The 18,543-nt window shown below is 42.8% G+C and overlaps 1 protein-coding gene across 4 annotated transcripts in view; it reads left to right on the top strand.

The window, feature by feature from the left end:
- The window catches only part of OSBPL10 (oxysterol binding protein like 10), a 321,010-nt gene that overhangs the window by 235,262 nt on the left and 67,205 nt on the right, over window positions 1-18,543 (top strand). For all 4 annotated transcript variants that reach the window (XM_034956018.2, XM_003826138.5, XM_034956017.3 and 1 more), the window contains one exon: window positions 13,424-13,578. In XM_034956018.2, coding sequence (XP_034811909.1) covers window positions 13,424-13,578 — 155 coding nt within the window. The remainder of the gene's footprint in view (window positions 1-13,423; window positions 13,579-18,543) is intronic.

The raw sequence follows: 18,543 nt of genomic DNA, 5'->3' as shown, positions 1-18,543 counted from the left end.
CCCCCTCCCCCCACCCCACAACAGTCCCCGGAGTGTGATGTTCCCCTTCCTGTGTCCATGTGTTCTCATTGTTCAATTCCCACCTATGAGTGAGAACATGGCAGTGTTTGGTTTTTTGTCCTTGCGATAGTTTGCTGAGAATGATGATTTTTTTTTTTTTTTTTTTTTTTTTTTTGAGACAGAGTTTTTGCTCTTGTTGCCCAGGCTGGAGTGCAATGGTGCAATCTTGGCTCACTGCATCCTCTGCCTCCCGGGTTCAAGCAATTCTCCTGCCTCAGCCTCTCGAGTAGCTGGAATTACAGGCATGCACCACCACACCCGACTAATTTTATATTTTTAGTAGAGATGGGGTTTCTCCACGTTGTTCAGGCTGGTCTTGAACTCCCAACCTCAGGTGATCTTCCTGCCTCAGCCTCCCAAAGTGCTGGGATTACAGGCCTCAGCATTCTGTTTTTAAGATCCATTGGCATGCACCATCTGGTCCATTATTTCTGTGGTGTTGAGGCCACCACATTATACCCAACGACTCTCGGATGACAGACAACGCACATTGCCTCCAGCTCTGTGCCTCACTCACCTCGCTGCAGTAAACACCCTCATGCCTTTCCCCTCATGAGGATAACTCTAGAATACACACCAGGAGTATTTCTAGTTCTTAATCAAGAAGCCAGAGATAGTAATGCATTCCTTTGAGTTGCCTCAGTCCTTTTGGAGGAGGGTTTAATCAATGAGCAGATATAAAGATATTTGTGAAGATTAAGATAAAGGTAAAAATAGCTTGAGACTGGTTATGTCACATATAATTATAAAGTATTATAATTAACAGAATAACAGCAGCCTTATTGTGCTTTGTTGCCCAGGGGTCACTTAATAAATGAAGGAATGAGGCAAATTAGGTGATAGGAAGTAAAGCCAGACTATGAGTGATAGTCTTTATATTTCATGCTTTCCCCAACTGCCCTTTGCCCTTTGTTTCGCTCAAGCATGAAAGGGACAGTTGGTTTTTCAGAGTAGATTGTGTGTGGGTAATTTGGTTTTCTTTTGGTAAAACCCACCATCATTTACTGAACTTGGCCTTTGCTACATGTTTTCTGAAATCTTTACAAAGTTGGTATGATTATGCCCATCGTTCACATGATATGCTGGGACACAAAATGATTAAACGACTTGCCCAAGACCACCCAGCTAAGTGGCAGAACGAGGGCAGAACCAGGCTCTTTCCGCTGTGGCAGGCGTCTTCCTGGCCTGGGGTTCTTTGTTCAATCTAGAACAACCACTCAGTGGGCTCAGTCCCCCAAACTGAGGCCGGGAACAGTGTCTTGCGAGCATTATAATTCTCTCAAGGCAGATGTATATATGTTTTTAAAAAATAATTTCAGACTTAAGTTGCAAGAATAGTATGAAAAATGCTCACATATCCTTCTTCAAATTCCCCAAACAGTAACATGTTATGATGTTTGCTTCACCTTTTCCTTATATTTACGTATTATAATTTTCTAACCACTTAAGAGTAAGTTGCAGACATGATGTCCCTTCACTATTAAATACTTCAGTGTGTATTTCTTTTAAAAAAAGGACACTCTTCTCTGAAGACAGCACAATGATCGAAATCAGTAAATTAACAAGTATAGTCCTCTTTGCTGGTTATCCCATTGATAGCCTTTGTAGCAAAATAAAACAATTTGGGTGCAGAATCCAGTCTAGGAGATTTGCGTGTATTCAAGCTGGAGCAAGGGCGCCCAAACCTGCTTTTCTACCTTTTCTCTTGCTTCTCAGCTTTAAGAATGAATCTCAAATGCGGAAGCTCAATGAGGCTTTTGACATTTTCTGATCTGGAAGGAGCCTCAGTGACCCTCACTGAGGCCTGGGCACAAATTCGGAGTGAGACTAGAGACTTTTCAGAGTTTCTGTGGTCTCTTTTGCCCTGTATTGTAACTTGCAGCTTCTGCAATGTAATAGCCTCGTTCCGAGAATCTTTCACTAGTAAATACAAGCTTGAATCATTTTCTTATTCCTAAAATTAATCCCTCTTGAAAAAAATATTTCTTCAGGGCTTCCTAGAAAATTCGTTGTTTTTTTTTTTCTTCCTAATTTTCATTGGCTCTCTGGCATTTTTAAGGGACCAGGGGAACAAAGCTCAAATGGATGCATTTCAGAGGTGGTGACAGGTTGAAATGGAAATTATTGGGAAAAGGGGAGACCAAGAAGTGTCCCTGAAATTATGTCACATCAGGTGCTACCTCCTTCATGTCCTCCCTGTGCTCTCTCTCCCACCTTTGACTGTCACTTGCCCACTCTCCTTCTTTTCTTTCTTTCTTTCTTTTCTTTTTTTTTTTTTTTGAGACGGAGTCTCGCTCTATCACCCAGGGTGGAGTGCAGTGACGCGATCTCGGCTCACTGCAACCTCCGCTTCCCAGGTTCAGGCAATTCACCTGCCTCAGCCTCCCGAGTAGCTGGGATTACAGGTGCCCACCATGCCTGGCTAATTTTTGTATTTTTAGTAAGGACCGGATTTCTCCATGTTGCCCAGGCTGGTCTCAAACTCCTGACCTCAGGTGATCCATCCGCCTTGGCCTCCCAAAGTGCTGGGATTATAGGCGTGAGCCACCGCGCCTGGCTAGCTCACTCTCCTTCTTTTGGACTGTTTTCATCAAGAAACTTAGCTGAAAGTTGGAGAATAGAGCATGAAGCATCACGATCACTACTTTGTTTCCTTGTCATCTTACCCTTTTTACATGTCATATTCCATGTAACACAGCCCCTGAAGTTCTAAAACAACCTACTGTGTGTCTTAAATCTATGCTACCCATTGGGGGAAAACAGAGTTACTTCTTGCAGGAAAAGCATCATAGTTGGCTGCAGTTAAAATAGAATTCCAGAATCTCAAGCTAGTGGGATAAGAGAATAGAGAATACGTTGGCCCTGGGAGTGCTGCCACAAAATGTGTTTGTTTAGACACTTGGGGCTCTCAGGGTTGATAGTTGCTATAGCAGCTGCCTGACACACATCGATAAAAATATAATGGTTATGTCTAAGAAGTGCCAGGTTGGGCTGATGGAAATCAAAATCTCATTAAAGTGAAACTCTGGCATGGTTTCATTTCAGTGTTCGATGGGCAGGAAGGCCCGTCTTACCTGAAGCATACCAAATACCCATACAGATTGTTCCTGCCTGATGGCTCTTTGCCTTCTGATACTTGCACTGTTTTTTTTTTCCTTCTGTCCCTTTTCTGAATAAAAAATGATTTATGATTTTGCGTATTTCATCTTGTATAGTATTTAATTGTGTCTTCTGGGATATATGTTTGCTTTGGAGCCTTTGTCTCCAAATGTTGCTCATTACGCTGTTTTTGTTTCAAACACACTGGGCAGCCAGACTGAAATCTGAGAATACTTCAGTATTCATCTGCCTCCCATCTATACATTTGGGCTCCCAGACCTGTTTCTGATGTTATTATCTCCAAGATATACTGGGTCTGAAGTACTTTACTTAACTTCCATTTATGGAGAGGTATGTAATTAAAATTAAGAAAGTAATTTGGCCGGGTATGGTGGCTCACACCTGTAATCTCAGCACTTTGGGAGGCCGGGGCGGGTGGATCACTTGAGGACAGGAGTTTGACCAGCCTTACCAACATGATGAAATCACGTCTCTACTAAAAATACAAAAATTATCTGGGCATGGTGGCGGGCACCTGTAATCTCAGCTACTCAGGAGGCTGAGGCAGGAGATTCGCTTGAACCCTGGAGGCGGAGGTTGCAGTGAGCTGAGATCGCACCACTGCATTGCAGCCTGGGGGACAGAGCAAGACTCTCTCTAAAAAAACAAAAAACAAAACTAATTTAGCTTTTCGGTCAAGACTTAAATTATGCAGCTCTTTTACCATTCCTGGTGGCTCCTAAATCTACTTCAGCAGCTTGATGGAGGCAAACAGTTGCTGGACTGGGGACAGGGTATCTGTTTTCTTCAGCCTAGATGTGTGCCTTCCCCGTGCTATGGGGAAGAGGCAGGCAGAACCACGCTCAGAACTGGAAAAGGTTGTGCTCTTTGGGAGCCTGGGCTTTAGGTAGGTTTCAAGTGTGGGAGGGGAACTGGGCCTAGAAAGTGATTCGAGGGTACAGAGTACTCTGCCCTCCATGCTTCTGGTTGATTTGCTATTTGCTTGCAAGTCTTAGTCTAGGTAACATGGTTTGAGTTCGGGCAGATGCCTGTAACTAGACAAGCTCATTCTAGTGCCAGGTAAGAGCTGCACATTAACAGCAAGATGGTGTAAAACAGGCTTGGGGAAGGACACTGGAGTCATAGCTGCCAGAGCAAGTGACAATGGCGCCTTGGCAGAATGCAGTAGATGACACAGGTACCCGTGAACACAAATGGGGACAAAAGATCAAGAGAATAGATTTGAGAGAAGAACCAGAGCAGAATTTAATATACTTTCCTTAACTCATCCTTGCAATAACTCTTCATCCACTTAAAAGATTTGCGGGGAGTGTCAGTTAATAAGCCAGTTGCATTGGTCTTCCCATTTTGGGGTTTGGCCAAAAGGGCCAAATAAGTGAGACTGTCGTAAGGACCCTTGGCTCTTCTGGCTGTTTGCCTTCTTCCTTTTGCGGTACTTTGCGTTTTTCCGGAGACCTCTTCAGACTTGCATTTTTCATCTCTTTTCTACCACTCAGGGACTTCCTTTGCTTTCTTTGTCTCTTATACTTTCTTTCCTGACACCTGCTGCTTTTGGTGAAGCTTTGCCCCACTTATAGTCACCTTTCTTTATTTTATGATTAAAAGCTAAGACAGAAATGTGATATTTCAGTAAATAGGTGTATTAGTTCGTTTTCATAACACTGGGCAATTTACAAAAGAAAGGGGTTTATTGGACTTACAGTTCCACATGGCTGAGGAGGGCTCACAATTATGGCAGAAGGCCAGGAGAAGCAAGTCACATCTTATGTGGATGGCAGCAGGCGAAGAGAGAGCTTGTGCAGAGAAACTCCCGTTTTTAAAACCATCAGATCTCGTGAGACACATTCACCATCATGAGAACAGCGTGGGATAGACCTGCCGCATGATTCAGTCATACTCCACCGGGTCTCTCCCACAACATGTGAGAATTATGGGAGGTACAAGATGAGATTTGGGTGGGGACACAGAGCCAAACCATATCAATAGGATATCAGGAGAAAAGGAAAAACTAGCATTGTAGAATATTTCAGATAAGTGTTTATTTTTTATTTTTTTACAACTGTCTAAACAGAGTTTTTGAGTGCCAACTTCTCCCTAAAGAAAGCAGTTAGAGGCTGGGCACAGTGGCTCACGCCTGTAATCCCAGCACTTCGGGAGGCCAAGGTGGATGGATCACGAGGTCAAGAGCTCAAGACCATCCAGGCCAACGTGGTGGAACTCTGTCTCTACTAAAAATACAAAAATTAGCTGGGTGTGGTGGCATGCGCCTGTAGTCCCAGCTACTTGGGAGGCTGAGGCAGGAGAATCACTTGAACCTGGGAGGCAGAGGTTGCAGTGAGCCGAGATTGTGCCACTGCACTCCAGCCTAGTGACAGAGCGAGACTCCGTCTCAAAAAATAAAAATAAAAATAAAACAGTTAGATGCCAAGGCGCTGGCTTTCCACTGGGAATATGTCTTATGGTTTCAAGTGAAAATTCAATCTTTTTGTGAATTTCAATCTTATTCTATTTTGGAAAACCATTTTATGTTTACTGAACCTGGGAAGCATGAATTCACTGTTACAGGAAGAGGAAAGACCTTGCAGGGGCCTTGTAGGTCTCCACACTCTAAGCAAGGCTTAAAATAAGGCCAAGGATAGATTAAGACAATTCCACAGTCAAACCTTTGCCCTTAAAACTGGTGTTTTTCTCTTAGTCTCTTTATGATTTTTGTTTTTATTTCCATACTGCTTTTCATGTTTTCTATTTTGCTATACAAGTTGTATTTCTTTTACCCTTCTTTAGTATTTTGGGAAGAAATATGACATATATATATAAATTCTAGTAGTGGTCATATTAAGTTTATCATAACCATTCTTTTCTTTTCTTTTCTTTCTTTCTTTTTTTCTTTTTTTTAAGATACGGAGTCTCACTATGTTGCCCAGGCTGGAGTGCAGTAGCTCTTTACAGGCACAATCATAGTGCAGTCTAGCCTTGAACTTCTGGGCTCAACCAATCCTCCTGCCTCAGTCTCCTGAGAGCTGGGACTGCAGGTGTATGCCACCATACCCAGCTTCATAAGCATTCTTTAACCTATTTTTTTTGGTAGTCCTCAAAGGGATGATGCAATACTTTTTAAATTTTTTCTTTAATGATGAAGACAGGGCATACTTTAACTTCCTCTGCCTCTCTATTCTGCTTTCCAATTTTTGCTATTATGTAGGCTATTGTTATTAATATTTTAATATTAGTAAAATACTTAGATAATGTATGATAATGACTAATTCTTTCTAAAAATAATATGTGACTTTAATATTCAGTTATGTAACCATGCTTAGAAATATTATTCATAGCGGCCAGGCACAGTGGCTTATGCCTGTAATCCCAGCACTTTGGGAGGCCGAGGCGGGTGGATCACAAGGTCAGGAGTTCGAGACCATCTCGGCCAATATGGTGAAACCCATCTCTCCAAAAAGAATACAAAATTAGCTGGGCCTGGTGGTGGGCACCTGTAGTCCCAGCTACTTGGGAGGCTGAGGCAGGAGAATCACTTGAACCCGGGAGGCAGAGGTTACAGTGAGCTGCAATCGTGCCACTGCACTCCAGCCTGTGCAACAAAGCAAGACCGACTCAAAAAAAAAAAAAAAGTATTATTCATAGCCTCTTCTGGAGCTGGGACCAGGGTGAGATGAAAGAGGCACTAGCCTTGAGTGCAAAATTCAAAAGGATGTCAAAAGTTTCAGTAGTTAAGATAAAAAGATGAAGTTCAGTAGTTAAGTATTTATATTTTAATGCAATATTTTTAACCAAAATTAATGCAAAAACAATTGATAATGAACAAAATGTCAAAAGTTTACATAAAGACAGTGTCTTAGCATGGGCTGCTATTATAAAACACTGTAGACTGGGTGGCTTAAAGAACAAAAATTTCTCAGTTTTGGAGGCTGGAAGTTTAAGATCAAGAGTCCAGCCTGGGGCCAAAAGTTTCTGGTGAGGGCTCTCTTCATGGCTTGCTGACAGCTGTCTTCTTGCTGTGTCCACACATGGCATTTCTTTGGTGTGTGAGCCTGGAGGGCAACCGAGCTCTGGTCTGTCTTCCACTTCTTTTAGCAGTGGTCTCTCTTCCTCTTTTATCAGAGACACTAATCCAATTGGATCAGGACCCTACATTTTTTATGTCATTTAACTTTATTAATGTGAAGGCCCTTTTTCAAAATATGGTCACATTGGGGTTTAGGACTTCAACATATGAATCTTGGGGGAACATAGACATTCAATCTATAGCAGAGAGGATCTGATAGGATGGAGATTAGGGTGAAGTGAGGCTGAGTACTATAAGACTTTCTCTCTTCCTTTTTTCTTCCTTCCTTTCTCCCTTTGTCCCTTCCTTTCCCTCCTCTTCCTTTCTTTTCTTATTTCAATTTTAAAATATTGTGTTAAAATATAATTTACCTAAGCCAGGTATAGTGGTGCATGCCTGTAGTCCCAGTTATTTGAGAGGCCAAGGCAGGAGGATTTTTTGAGCCCAGGAGTTCAAGATTGTGGTATGCAGTGATCACACCTGTGAATAGCACTATACTCCAGCCTGGGCAACATAGTGGCATCGTGTCTCTTAGAAAAAATTACCCTTTATCTTGATTACTGATTTTCTTGATGCTTCCTTTTATTTTACATCTGAGGTGAATGTCTTACTTGCCTGACTGTAGTCCCAGCCCTGCTCAGCTCTGTGTTTAACTGGGTTCATTGCTTACTACCAGTTTTTTTTTTATATATATGTATATGACTTCCCCATTTCTTGAGTTCTTAATTCTGCTTCTTTTATTCATACATTGGTAAATGTTTTCAAGTTGTTTTTCCTGCAAGAAGAATCATTTCTGAGTCTCTGCAGTGCTGCTGAGAGGGCACATGGTGCAGAGCGTAGGAGTCTGGGCTGTGGAGCTCGGCTGCATGGGTTTTAATCTGGATTCTACCACTTACTAGTTCTTAATGCCTTTGTTTCTTCATCTGTCAAGTAGGCATGGTGGTAATATGTACGTGCCTCGTGGGTCACCATTAGGATTAGATGAGGCAATGCACAGATAGTATGTACCACAGTACTTGGCACCTAGCAAGAGCTCAATAAATGTTGGCCATTCTTACTGGGGAAAGACATTTTGGCTGGGGATGAATGTTATCCCCCAGCTCCCCAACCCCCTCCAAATTTATCGGTTTCTATTTACATTCTTCTGTTTGCCTGTTCATCTTTTGGCATTTAGTGTTGTCGCAAAATTCAATACTGATTTTTTTTTTCCTTTAAGGCAGGTCTAATTTTTCTGCTTCCGTGATTGGAAAATTTTTCTCTTGATTTTTGTTATTCAAAAATGTTGCCAAACTTCATAAACTAGGGATTCATTATACTATTCTGTCTACTTTTGTGTGTGTTTGGAATTTCAGTAATAAAAAGCCTGAGAAAATATCGCCAAGCTGCATCTAGATGTGCATTTTTTTCCCATTGATTTTGCTGGAGTGTGGTGGCTCCTTTAAGCAGCCCCCACAGCTCTCTGTTCAGCCCAGGACATGTATTTATATTTACGTTTTTGTCTATCCATTGATTTGGTCTCTCTCCTTCAGGAACATGGATCCTGTATCTCTTGGATCTCTGTTGTGCATCTTCTGTATTGTCTTTTTTTTTTTTTTTTTTTTTTTTTTTGAGACAGAGTCTTGCTGTGTCACCCAGGCTGGAGGGCTGGAGTGCAGTAGCACGATCTCAGCTCACTGCAACCTCTGCCTCCCGGGTTCAAGTGATTCTCGTGCCTCAGCCTCCCGAGTAGCTGGGATTACAGGTGCGTGCCACCATGCCTGGCTACTTTTTGTATTTTTAGTAGAGACGGGGTTTCCTCATGTTAGCTAGGCTGGTCTCGAACTCCTGACCTCAGGTGATCTGCCTGCTTTGGCCTCCCAAAGTGCTGGGATTACAGGAATGAGCCACTGCACCCAGCTTTTCTCTATTGTCTTCTGCCTCATGATTGTCATCTGTGTCTTCTGCAACTGCAGATTGGTAGAGCTGCCTTATCTCAATACGTTATTTATTTGACTTTCTGTAGTGTTGATTCCACTATTTCCTGTTCTCAGTTTTAATTTTAATTCTACTAATGTTGGTTTAGTTTCCTCATAATAATTCCTTGATGCATCCATCTCTCTTTTCACCTCAGCCTGTTTTCTTCTTCTGGTTTTCTGTTCTTGTTTCATAGAGGGTGCTTTGTCCTATATTTCTGTGCTGAGGAAACACCTTTCCTGGTGTTTTCTCTAACACCTTATGTTAGAAATTTTACATGTATTCTTCCTCTTAGCCCTCTTGAGAATATTTTTTCCCCAAGCTCTGTACAGTCCTTTTTATTCACTCCACGTAAGAATGTTTTTTGCCTTCGTCTCCAAATGAGACAGCTCTATCCAGCCTCCTAAACCCATGACCACTTTTTAAAAGCAGGTGAACTGATCTGAGATGGGCGTCTTTCTCATGCACTGGCTCTTTGATATTCTGAATTCATAGGGTCCACAGAAAGTTGTGTTCCCCAGCATGCATTGCCACCTTTCCTTGTCCTGTCCTGGTCTTTGTCTATCCCAAGATACAGCCTACCACTGCCAGTTCAGACTCCACTTCTTGCCCTGTGGTGCCCTAAGTTGCCATATCTGGATAATGATGGGACAGAGGGGAGGGAGACACAGAGTTGAGGTGTGGGAAGAATGGAGGGAACATTGTCCTGATTGCCTAGGCAAGCAGATCTCTTTTCTTCCCCCTAGTGTTTTGTTTAAAGACAGGGTCTTACTGTGTTGCCTGGGCTGGAGTGCAGTGGCATGATCATGGCTTACTGCCTCAAACTCCTGGGCTCAAGTGATCTTCCCACCTCGGCCTTCCAAGTAGCTGGGACTACAGGCGTGTACAACAGTGCCTGGCTAGTTTGTTAATTTTCTGTAGAGACAGGGTCTCACTGTGTTGCCCAAACTTCTTTATCTTTTAAAAGATTTCCTAACTGCTCTACAGGATGTTTACTGCTTGTGTAATAAAGCAAAGAATTTTCAAATAGCACCCCTCTATCTGTGGAACAACTGTTTGGCATTTTAGATCTGAATCCAGTTTGAGGTTTCTGAGGCGGGAATTGGTCAGTAGGAAAGGCAAGAGGTATCTGTCCACCTCTCTTATGGCAGATTCTAGTGTCTTGAATCCTGGGTTGGTTTTCTTAGTTCAGCTCCATCTACCTTGTTATTTGCGGACATTTCTCTCAAGTTCTGGTATTAGTGCATCTTTAGCCTTTGGTTTTAGTGTTGTGAGTTTTTACCTTTTAAAAAATAACATGAAGTGCTGCTATATGGATGCTTTTTTTGCCATTAAGAAAAAAATTGTAGTCAAATACACATAACATAAAATGCATCATCCTGACCATTTTTATGTGTACATCTCAGTACACATTCTATGTGTACACATTTTATGTGTGCCTTCACATTGTTGTATAACCAATCTCCAAAACTCTTTCCATCTTGCAAAACTGGAGCTCTTTACCTTTTAAACGTTAACTCCCCATTCCCTCCCATCCACTCCCCAGCCCTCAGCAACCACCATTCTATTCTATGTCTTTCTTTTGGCCGTTTTTTATTTTTTTATTTTTAGGAGGCTATAACGTGCACTCTTCTTAAAGTTTTCTGTCTCTGATTTCTTCAGCACATTCATACTGAGCGTACACTCTGCTAAATCACGTTCATGGTTCTGGGGACACTGCTGTGAGCAAGGGCAGTATTGTTCTTGTCCTCAAGGAGCTGACATTCCAGGGAGGAGAGACAATCAACAAGTAAATGAGTGTGCTAGTGAGTTCAGACAGTGCTAAGTCCCAGGAAGACAGCAAATGGCAATATGACAGAGAGTGCCTTTGGGGTGCTATTTTGGCCAGGGAGGTCCCAGAAGGTCTCTCTGAGCAAGTGATATTTTAGCTGACTCCTGGATCTACACAGGAGACTTCCTCCCCGATGTAGAAGGACTGGAGGAACAGCCCTTTGGGAGGAAGGAACAGAATGCACAAACACTCTAAGACTGTCATGAACGTGGCACATTTGAGAAACGGAAAAAAATACTGATGTGACTTGAGCATACTAAGCAATGGGGAGAAGAGAACAAAATGAGGCTGGGCAGGTCACAGAGCAAAGCCAGGCAGCTTAGATTTTGTTCCAATTGTAATGATAAGCCACTTGGGACCTTTATTAATATATTTATTTTGAAACAGGGTCTTTCATTGTCACCCAGGCTGGAGGGTAGTGGTGCAATCACGGCTTACTGTAGCCTCGACCTCCTGGGCTCAATCAATCCTGCCACTTCAGCCTCTCGAGTAGCTGGGACTATAGGTGCATGTCACCATGCCCAGCTAATTTTTGTATTTTCTGTAGAGACAGGGTCTTGCCATGTTCCCCAGGCTGGACTCAAAACTCCTGGGTTCAAGTGATTCACCCGCCTCAGCCGGGATCCCAAAGTGCTGGAATTACAGGTGGGAGCCACCGTGTCTGGCCCACTTGAGGCTTTTAACAGTAGAGTTATGTGACCTAACACTTGACATTAAAAAAGGATTTTTGCATAAAAATACACTTGAGTTGGCTAATACTGCATACAGCAGCACACAGGTGCATAAGCACCACACATACGCAGTGTCTTCATCTGCCTCTGACAACCAGATTCCCCTGGGGATACGTCAGGAATGTTTGGGATACCTGTAGACTTTTCTTTGAGTAATTCTAATGAAAAGGCTGACAGATAGTATTGCTTTATGGATGGAACATCTGAGACCCTGAAATGTTGAATTTTAGTTCATGAGTCATGCTGTACTTTAGCCTAATTTTTCTTTTTTTGCTTTTAGACTTAGAACAGAATCTATAGAGTGTCAGTCAACTGAGCTTGAGACTTATCTATTTTTTATTAGCTTTTTGGAGACAGGGTCCTGCATTGTCACCAAGGCTGGAGTGCAGTGGCATGATTTGGGTTTACTGCAGCCTTGACCTCCTTGGCTCAACAGATCCTCCCACCTCAGCTTCCCAAGTAGCTGGGACTACAGGCTTGTGTCACCACACCTGGCTTATTTTTATATTTTTTGTAGGGATAGGGTTTCGCCTTGTTGCTTGGGTTGATCTCCAACTCCTGGGCTCAAGCGATCCTTCTGCCTCAGCCTCCCAAAGTGCTGGGATTACAGGCGTGAGCCACTGCACCCAGGTGAGACCTCTTTATTCGAATGGCAGAATTGCTACGGGGTAAAGAAATCCACCTCTGGTTACTCCTGTTTCTATTAGTAGGTGTATAAAATGTTCTACAATAATATATGACCCTTAAAAAAAATTAGAGTAAAAGTCTTTTCCCCTCCCCCCAAGGGACTTGGTGGAGGATTCGAAAAATGTTTTTTGGTTTGCTGGATTGGTATCTGTAAAAGTGTTTCTTGCTAGAATGGAATGAGTACCTGTGTCCTTGGTGATGGGGCTTCCTGACATCTGCCACGCCAAGCCACGTCTGAGGGCAGGGGTGGCATCCTGTGCTCACTTTGCAGGCATCTTTTCTGAGCCATGGCCATTGTGTCACTTAGAATTCAAACCACATTTTGAGCAGCCTATTTTTGATAGAATCTGACTTTCTATTGTGAATATTTAGAATTTTTTTTTTCTTTTTTGAGACAGAGTCTTGCTCTGTCGCCCAGGCTGGAGTGCAGTGGCGCAATCTCAGCTCACTGCAAGCTCCGCCTCCCAGGTTCACTCCATTCTCCTGCCTCAGCCTCCCGAGTAGCTGGGACTACAGGCGCCTGCCACCATGCCCAGCTAATTTTTTGTATTTTTAGTAGAGACGGAGTTTCACCGTGTTAGCCAGGATGGTCTCGATCTGACCTCATGATCTACCCGCCTCAGCCTCCCAAAGTGCTGGGATTACAGGCGTGAGCCACCGCACCTGGCCAGAAATATTTTTAAAAGTTCAAAAAAAAAGAAAAAAAACACCTTTATCTGGCTTTGGTAAATCGCAATTGTTTTTGTCCACTGTTGGGAAGTGAAACAGCCTGTGATGATTCTGATCTTGATATTATACAGAAACTAGTTCATCAACAGATGATCAGAATCTGCACTTGGTACTTCATTCAAAACAAGCCCTCTGTGTTTTACATCATGCCCTTTTCAAGTAGGTCTCTTCATACAGTGAGTACGAATATTTCATGAGCTATAAATGTTTAATTTGGAAAATACTTGGCATCATTCTAGGTCTTTATTTCAGAAAACATCCTAGGATGGCACGGGTCCAAGTCACATTCCACAGAGCAGCTGAAAAATGGGACACTGGGCTCTTTGCCATCAGCCAGTGCCAACATAACCTGGGCAATTTTACCAAACTCCGCTGAAGATGAACAAACCTCACAGCCAGAGCCAGAGGTAAGCGTGCAGTCCTCTCAGTGCATTCACGGCTTGTGTTATTGCTTGTTCAGAAATATAGTAATTATATTTGTAACTTGCTCATCTCTTTGTTTTAAGAGGAGACAAATTAAAAAATGGAAGAATTGCCTGGAGAGACAAAATCAGCTATGTGCATGCCCGGCACTTCTCATGTTCTTGTGTCTGGCAGCTGCTGTGGGTGAATTGTGATCCTACAAATGAGGAATCTCCTATTTTCGTTGAAATAGGAGTCACTTTAACTTCAAGTGGGAGAAATTCGAACAGACCCGTTAACATGATGCCTATTGACATGATGGGAGCAGTTACAATATATTATGTTGCTCCCCTGAAAAATGGCTTCTTCGTGTGGTTCCTGCTAGTACAAGCTCTTGCCTCACATGCTCGACTCCTGCATGCTCCTGAGCCAGGCCGGGATCTGTGGGGCCATGGCCAACACTCCTCTTGGGCATTGAGCTGCAGCCCAGGTTCAGGCTGCCGAGGATATGCACGTGCCTCGTCAGGAGAGCAGTCCTTGCAGATCCTGGTGATCAGCCAGGCTCCAACAGGCTTCATGGACTCTCTGTCATCTGCCCGCAGCCTGGCTCTCCTATCTCTGCCTCTAAGTGGCCGCTGGAGGGGAGCCAAATGCAGCGTTTCCTTTTGTCAATTTTATTTTGAGTCCTGAGTCCATTTTTGTTTTTCTTGTTCTTTTGATGCGCATGATATAGTCTTGATATAGTCTCTTGAACTGGCGGAGGCCTCCTTTAACCATGCATTAGAGGTTGTTCTTAATTTCCATTGAAATCATTTTAGCCTGAAAATTGTAGAACACTTACAAAATCTATTTGATAAGGCTGAAAGCCCCAAGGCAGTGTCTTTGATCAAATGGTTTTGGTTATCAATGGAAATTTTTCTCCAAGCAGCATAGGGTTATATTCTCGGACAGTGATGTAGTAGCATAACTCTTATAAAGTCAGATTACCCTGCCTACAAATATTTCATCGGCATCTTTAAGGGGTGTTAGAAGGGTATGAAGTGAATAGTGGCTGTGGATTTTTGAAAGGCATTTGCTCTGTATGTACAAGGAGTTTCAGGGTCAAGAAACTCATGCAGCTGATGTGTAAGTGAATCAGAAGGTAAGTTGGCAACCGTGTGAGTGGTAGAGAAGTGAGTTATTAGATCTTTAGTAATCATTTTTTAGATCCTTATTTCTAGCAGCATTCTTGGGCAAAACCTAACTGGGGCTATCACATAATCAATTTACTTATTATGGCTCGTGCTATTTCTGACTTTGTAAATCCTCCTTAGTGTTTCTTCTGTGTTTTTCTGATAGGTGTTCCCTCTGACCCCCAAGGTTTGAGGCCAGGTCTGTTGTTTTTTACACAAAGTTGTTGCCCACTTTGCCTCACCAGTCAGTAGCATTGGCAAAAAAATTAGCATACGATTATCTGTGAGAAATAACTAACTCCTGGCCAGGCGCAGTGGCTCACGCCTGTAATCCCAGCACATTGGTAGGCTAAGGCAGACGGATCATGAGGTCAGGAGTTCGAGACCAGCCTGACCAACACGGTGAAACCCCATCTCTACTAAAAATACAAAAATTAGCTGGGCGTGGTGGCACACACCTGTAATCCCAGCTACTTGGGAGGCTGAGGCAGGAGAATCGCTTCAACCCAGGAGGCAGAGGCTGCAGTGAGCCAAGATCGCACCATTGCACTCCAGCCTGGGCAACAGAATGAGACACCATCTCAAAAAAAAAAAAAAAAAAAAGAAAGAAAAAAGAAAAAAAGAAGTAACTAATTCCCAAGTTCAACTTTAAAAAAATACATCCTGAAGAAGAAGAACTAGCCAGAGCTTTTTTCATTAAAGTAGAGACTGTCATTAATTTCTAGTTGTCATTTTTGCCCTTCATTGTTTTGTCAGAGCAAGTTAAGATTTTGTTTGATTCCATGTAGTAGGGAAAGTCTTATGGAGTAGAATGGTGTTTTGGTGTTTTGGTGGTTTTCTGAGAAGGGAGAGTGAGAATTCTTTTGCAAAGACTCCCCTCATTTTTTCCAGTGAGTGCTATGGCAGATGATTCTCAAAACCCAAACGGCTAGTAGAGCTTGGACACTATTTTTCTTCTTAGGCCATTGTGCTTTGCCACGTTTTTTGTCTTAATAGTTAAAAAAACTAGCGACATCCACACAATAGTTTTTCTGTCAGAAAAAAAAATGTTGCTGTTGCCTCCTTTCTGTACATTGTGGAGGAATAACTTCTATATAGAATGAAGTGAAATTCCTAAAGGTTAAGAATGCCTTATGAGCAGGTCCTTAATGCTTTTGATCTAGAGAATATAGTTACTTATGTGAGTGATCATTGGGAAACTAACTTTCAGAATTGTGGTTATTATGGTCGTGTAACTAAATTAACTATTGTCTTCTGGTTTACCGTTTAGAACATGTTAGGTCTTTGGGGGGATAAGTGGGGTACCAAAGGTAGCTCCCCTCTGCTGGTTCTGGCTTCCCATAAAATGAACTACATCTGAAACAGTAACACATTTTGAAGCTTAGTGTGTTTAATTCCCTGCAGAATAAAAGCTCAAAGAGCCGTACATATTTAATATGTGAGTTAGAAGAGAGCTGTGGTCGGCTCCGTTATAAAATGTAGTGATCTTAGAATTTTATTCTGCTGGGGCTAGAACTAACTAAATGTGAAAGTGAAATATTCTTCTATAATGAAATGAGTTAGGATTTTGGTTTTACCTATTAGTAAAACAATTTTTTCAACAAAAAACACCATCTGAAATGTAAGTCAAGATAGAAAAAGGTTTTCCGTGTGTCGCTTCTTCATGTATGCCTTACTTTAGGACAAGAAGGATGGTGATTGGAGTAGAGACTGTGGACCAAGCTCTCTTGACTTTTTCTTTTTTTTTTTCCCCCCCTTTTTTTTGGAGATTTTTTTTTTGCTCTGTCGCCAGGCTGGAGTACAGTGGCGCGATCGATCTCAGCTCACTGCAACCTCCGCCTCCCGGGTTCAAGCGATTCTCATGCCTCAGCCTCCTGAGTAGCTGGGATTACAGGCAGGCGCCATCACACTCAGCTAATTTTTATATCTTTAGTAGAGACGGGGTTTCACCATGTTGGCCAGGATGATCTTGATCTCCTGACCTCGTGATCTGCCTGCCTTGACCTCCCAAAGTGTTGGGATTACAGGCGTGAGCCACCGTGCCCAGCCACTCTCTTAACTTTCTTTCCACTTTCTCGATTGGAGAGATTGGAAACTTAACAGCTACATGTCCCAGACTTTCTTACAGTTGGAGTTCTGAACACGTTACTGGGAGATGCATTTGTGTAAGATTTGGAAGACCAAGTTCCTCCTGCTCGTGCTGCTGGCAGGCAGTGGCATGGAGATTGGAGTGTTTAGAGGCAGTTGTGGTGTTGTGGTGGCCACACTTATAGTTCCAGGCCTTAGTCCCACCTCCCTGGGTGTGGGAATCTGTTGTGGCAACAGCAGCAGCTTCCTGACCTCTGAATCACGGCCACCTACAATGTTGTGACCTTGAACTTAAAAGTCTAAGGTGCCGGCTGGGCGTGGTGGCTCATGCCGGTAATCCCAGCACTTTGGGTGGTTGAGGTGGGTGGATCACGAGGTCAGGAGTTTGAGACCAGCCTGACCAACGTGGTAAAACACCATCTCTATTAAAAATACAAAAATGAGCTGAGCGTGGTGGCGTGCGCCTGTAATCCCAGTTACAAAGAAGCTGAGGCAGGAGAATTGCTTGAACCTGGGAGACAGAGGTTGCAGTGAGCCGAGATTGTGCCACTCCACTCCAGCCTGGGTGACAGAGAAAGACTCTGTCTCCTCCAAAAAAGAAAAGTCTAAGGGGCCCCTGATGTCTGCTCCTCCAGCCTTTTTAATAATTCTACAGGCACCTAATTCCCATATCAAATTCCTTTCTGACTGCAACACCTGGAGTGGTTTCTGTTTTCTGCACCCACGGTGACTGGTTGGGCTCTTGGCACAGGAGGGCACAGGAGAGCCCAGGGCAATGAGATAAACCCATCCTGAATGACAGAGCTCACACGTGACCATGTACACCCACCTTCTAGAGGACATAGCTGAGCAACAAAACCTTAACTGTTTTTTTAAAAGTCAGGTTTATTGAGGCATAATTCACCATTTTAAAATGCACGGTTCTCAGTTTTAACAAATCAAAGTAGTATCCCTAATCCAAATCTAATTCAAAATCTGAATTAGATCTGAATTAAATCTGAATCCCTAATTCAAAATCTAAAATGCCCCCAAATCCAAAACTTTTTTAAGGCCGACATGACGCTCAAAGGAAATGCTCCTTGGAGTATTCTGGATTTCAGAGTTTTGGATTTGGGATGCTCAACTGGTATAATGCAAAACTTCCAACTTCCAAAAAAATTCAAAATCCAAAACACTTTTTCTCCCAGGCATTTCAGGTGAGGGATACTCAACCTGTATAGAACAGTTCTATTGCCCCCAAATTCCCTCATGCCCCTTTATAGTCAAATCTGTCCCCCAGCCCTTGGCAACCATTGATCTATTATTTGTCCCTATAGTTTTGTCTTTCCTGGAATGTCATATATACATATGGAATCATGCAGGAGGGCTTCTTTCACATAGCATAATGCATTTGAGATGCATCCATGTTATGTGAATCATTCTAAGGCATTCCTTTTGCATTCCTTTTGCATTGAATAGTATCTGTGGGGTCTACAGATTATCCATTTACTAGTTGAAGAGCATTTGATAACTTTAAATTTCTCACATTTTTTATGGGTAAAATGGAAAGGGGGAGCAATGAAAAATAATGTTGTGTTAATTATTTGAGGGTAAATATCTGGTGCCCAGATACCTACCCCTGGCCTTAGGACAATCAGGACTATCAGTCCCGCCCCTGGAGACTAAGCAGAGGGTTTTTAAGCCTGTTCCTCAATAGCATACTGTCAACTC

Source organism: Pan paniscus, chromosome 2, assembly GCF_029289425.2.
Source record: "Pan paniscus chromosome 2, NHGRI_mPanPan1-v2.0_pri, whole genome shotgun sequence".
NCBI lineage: Eukaryota > Metazoa > Chordata > Mammalia > Primates > Hominidae > Pan > Pan paniscus.
This window is presented reverse-complemented; position numbering and strand designations above follow the sequence as displayed.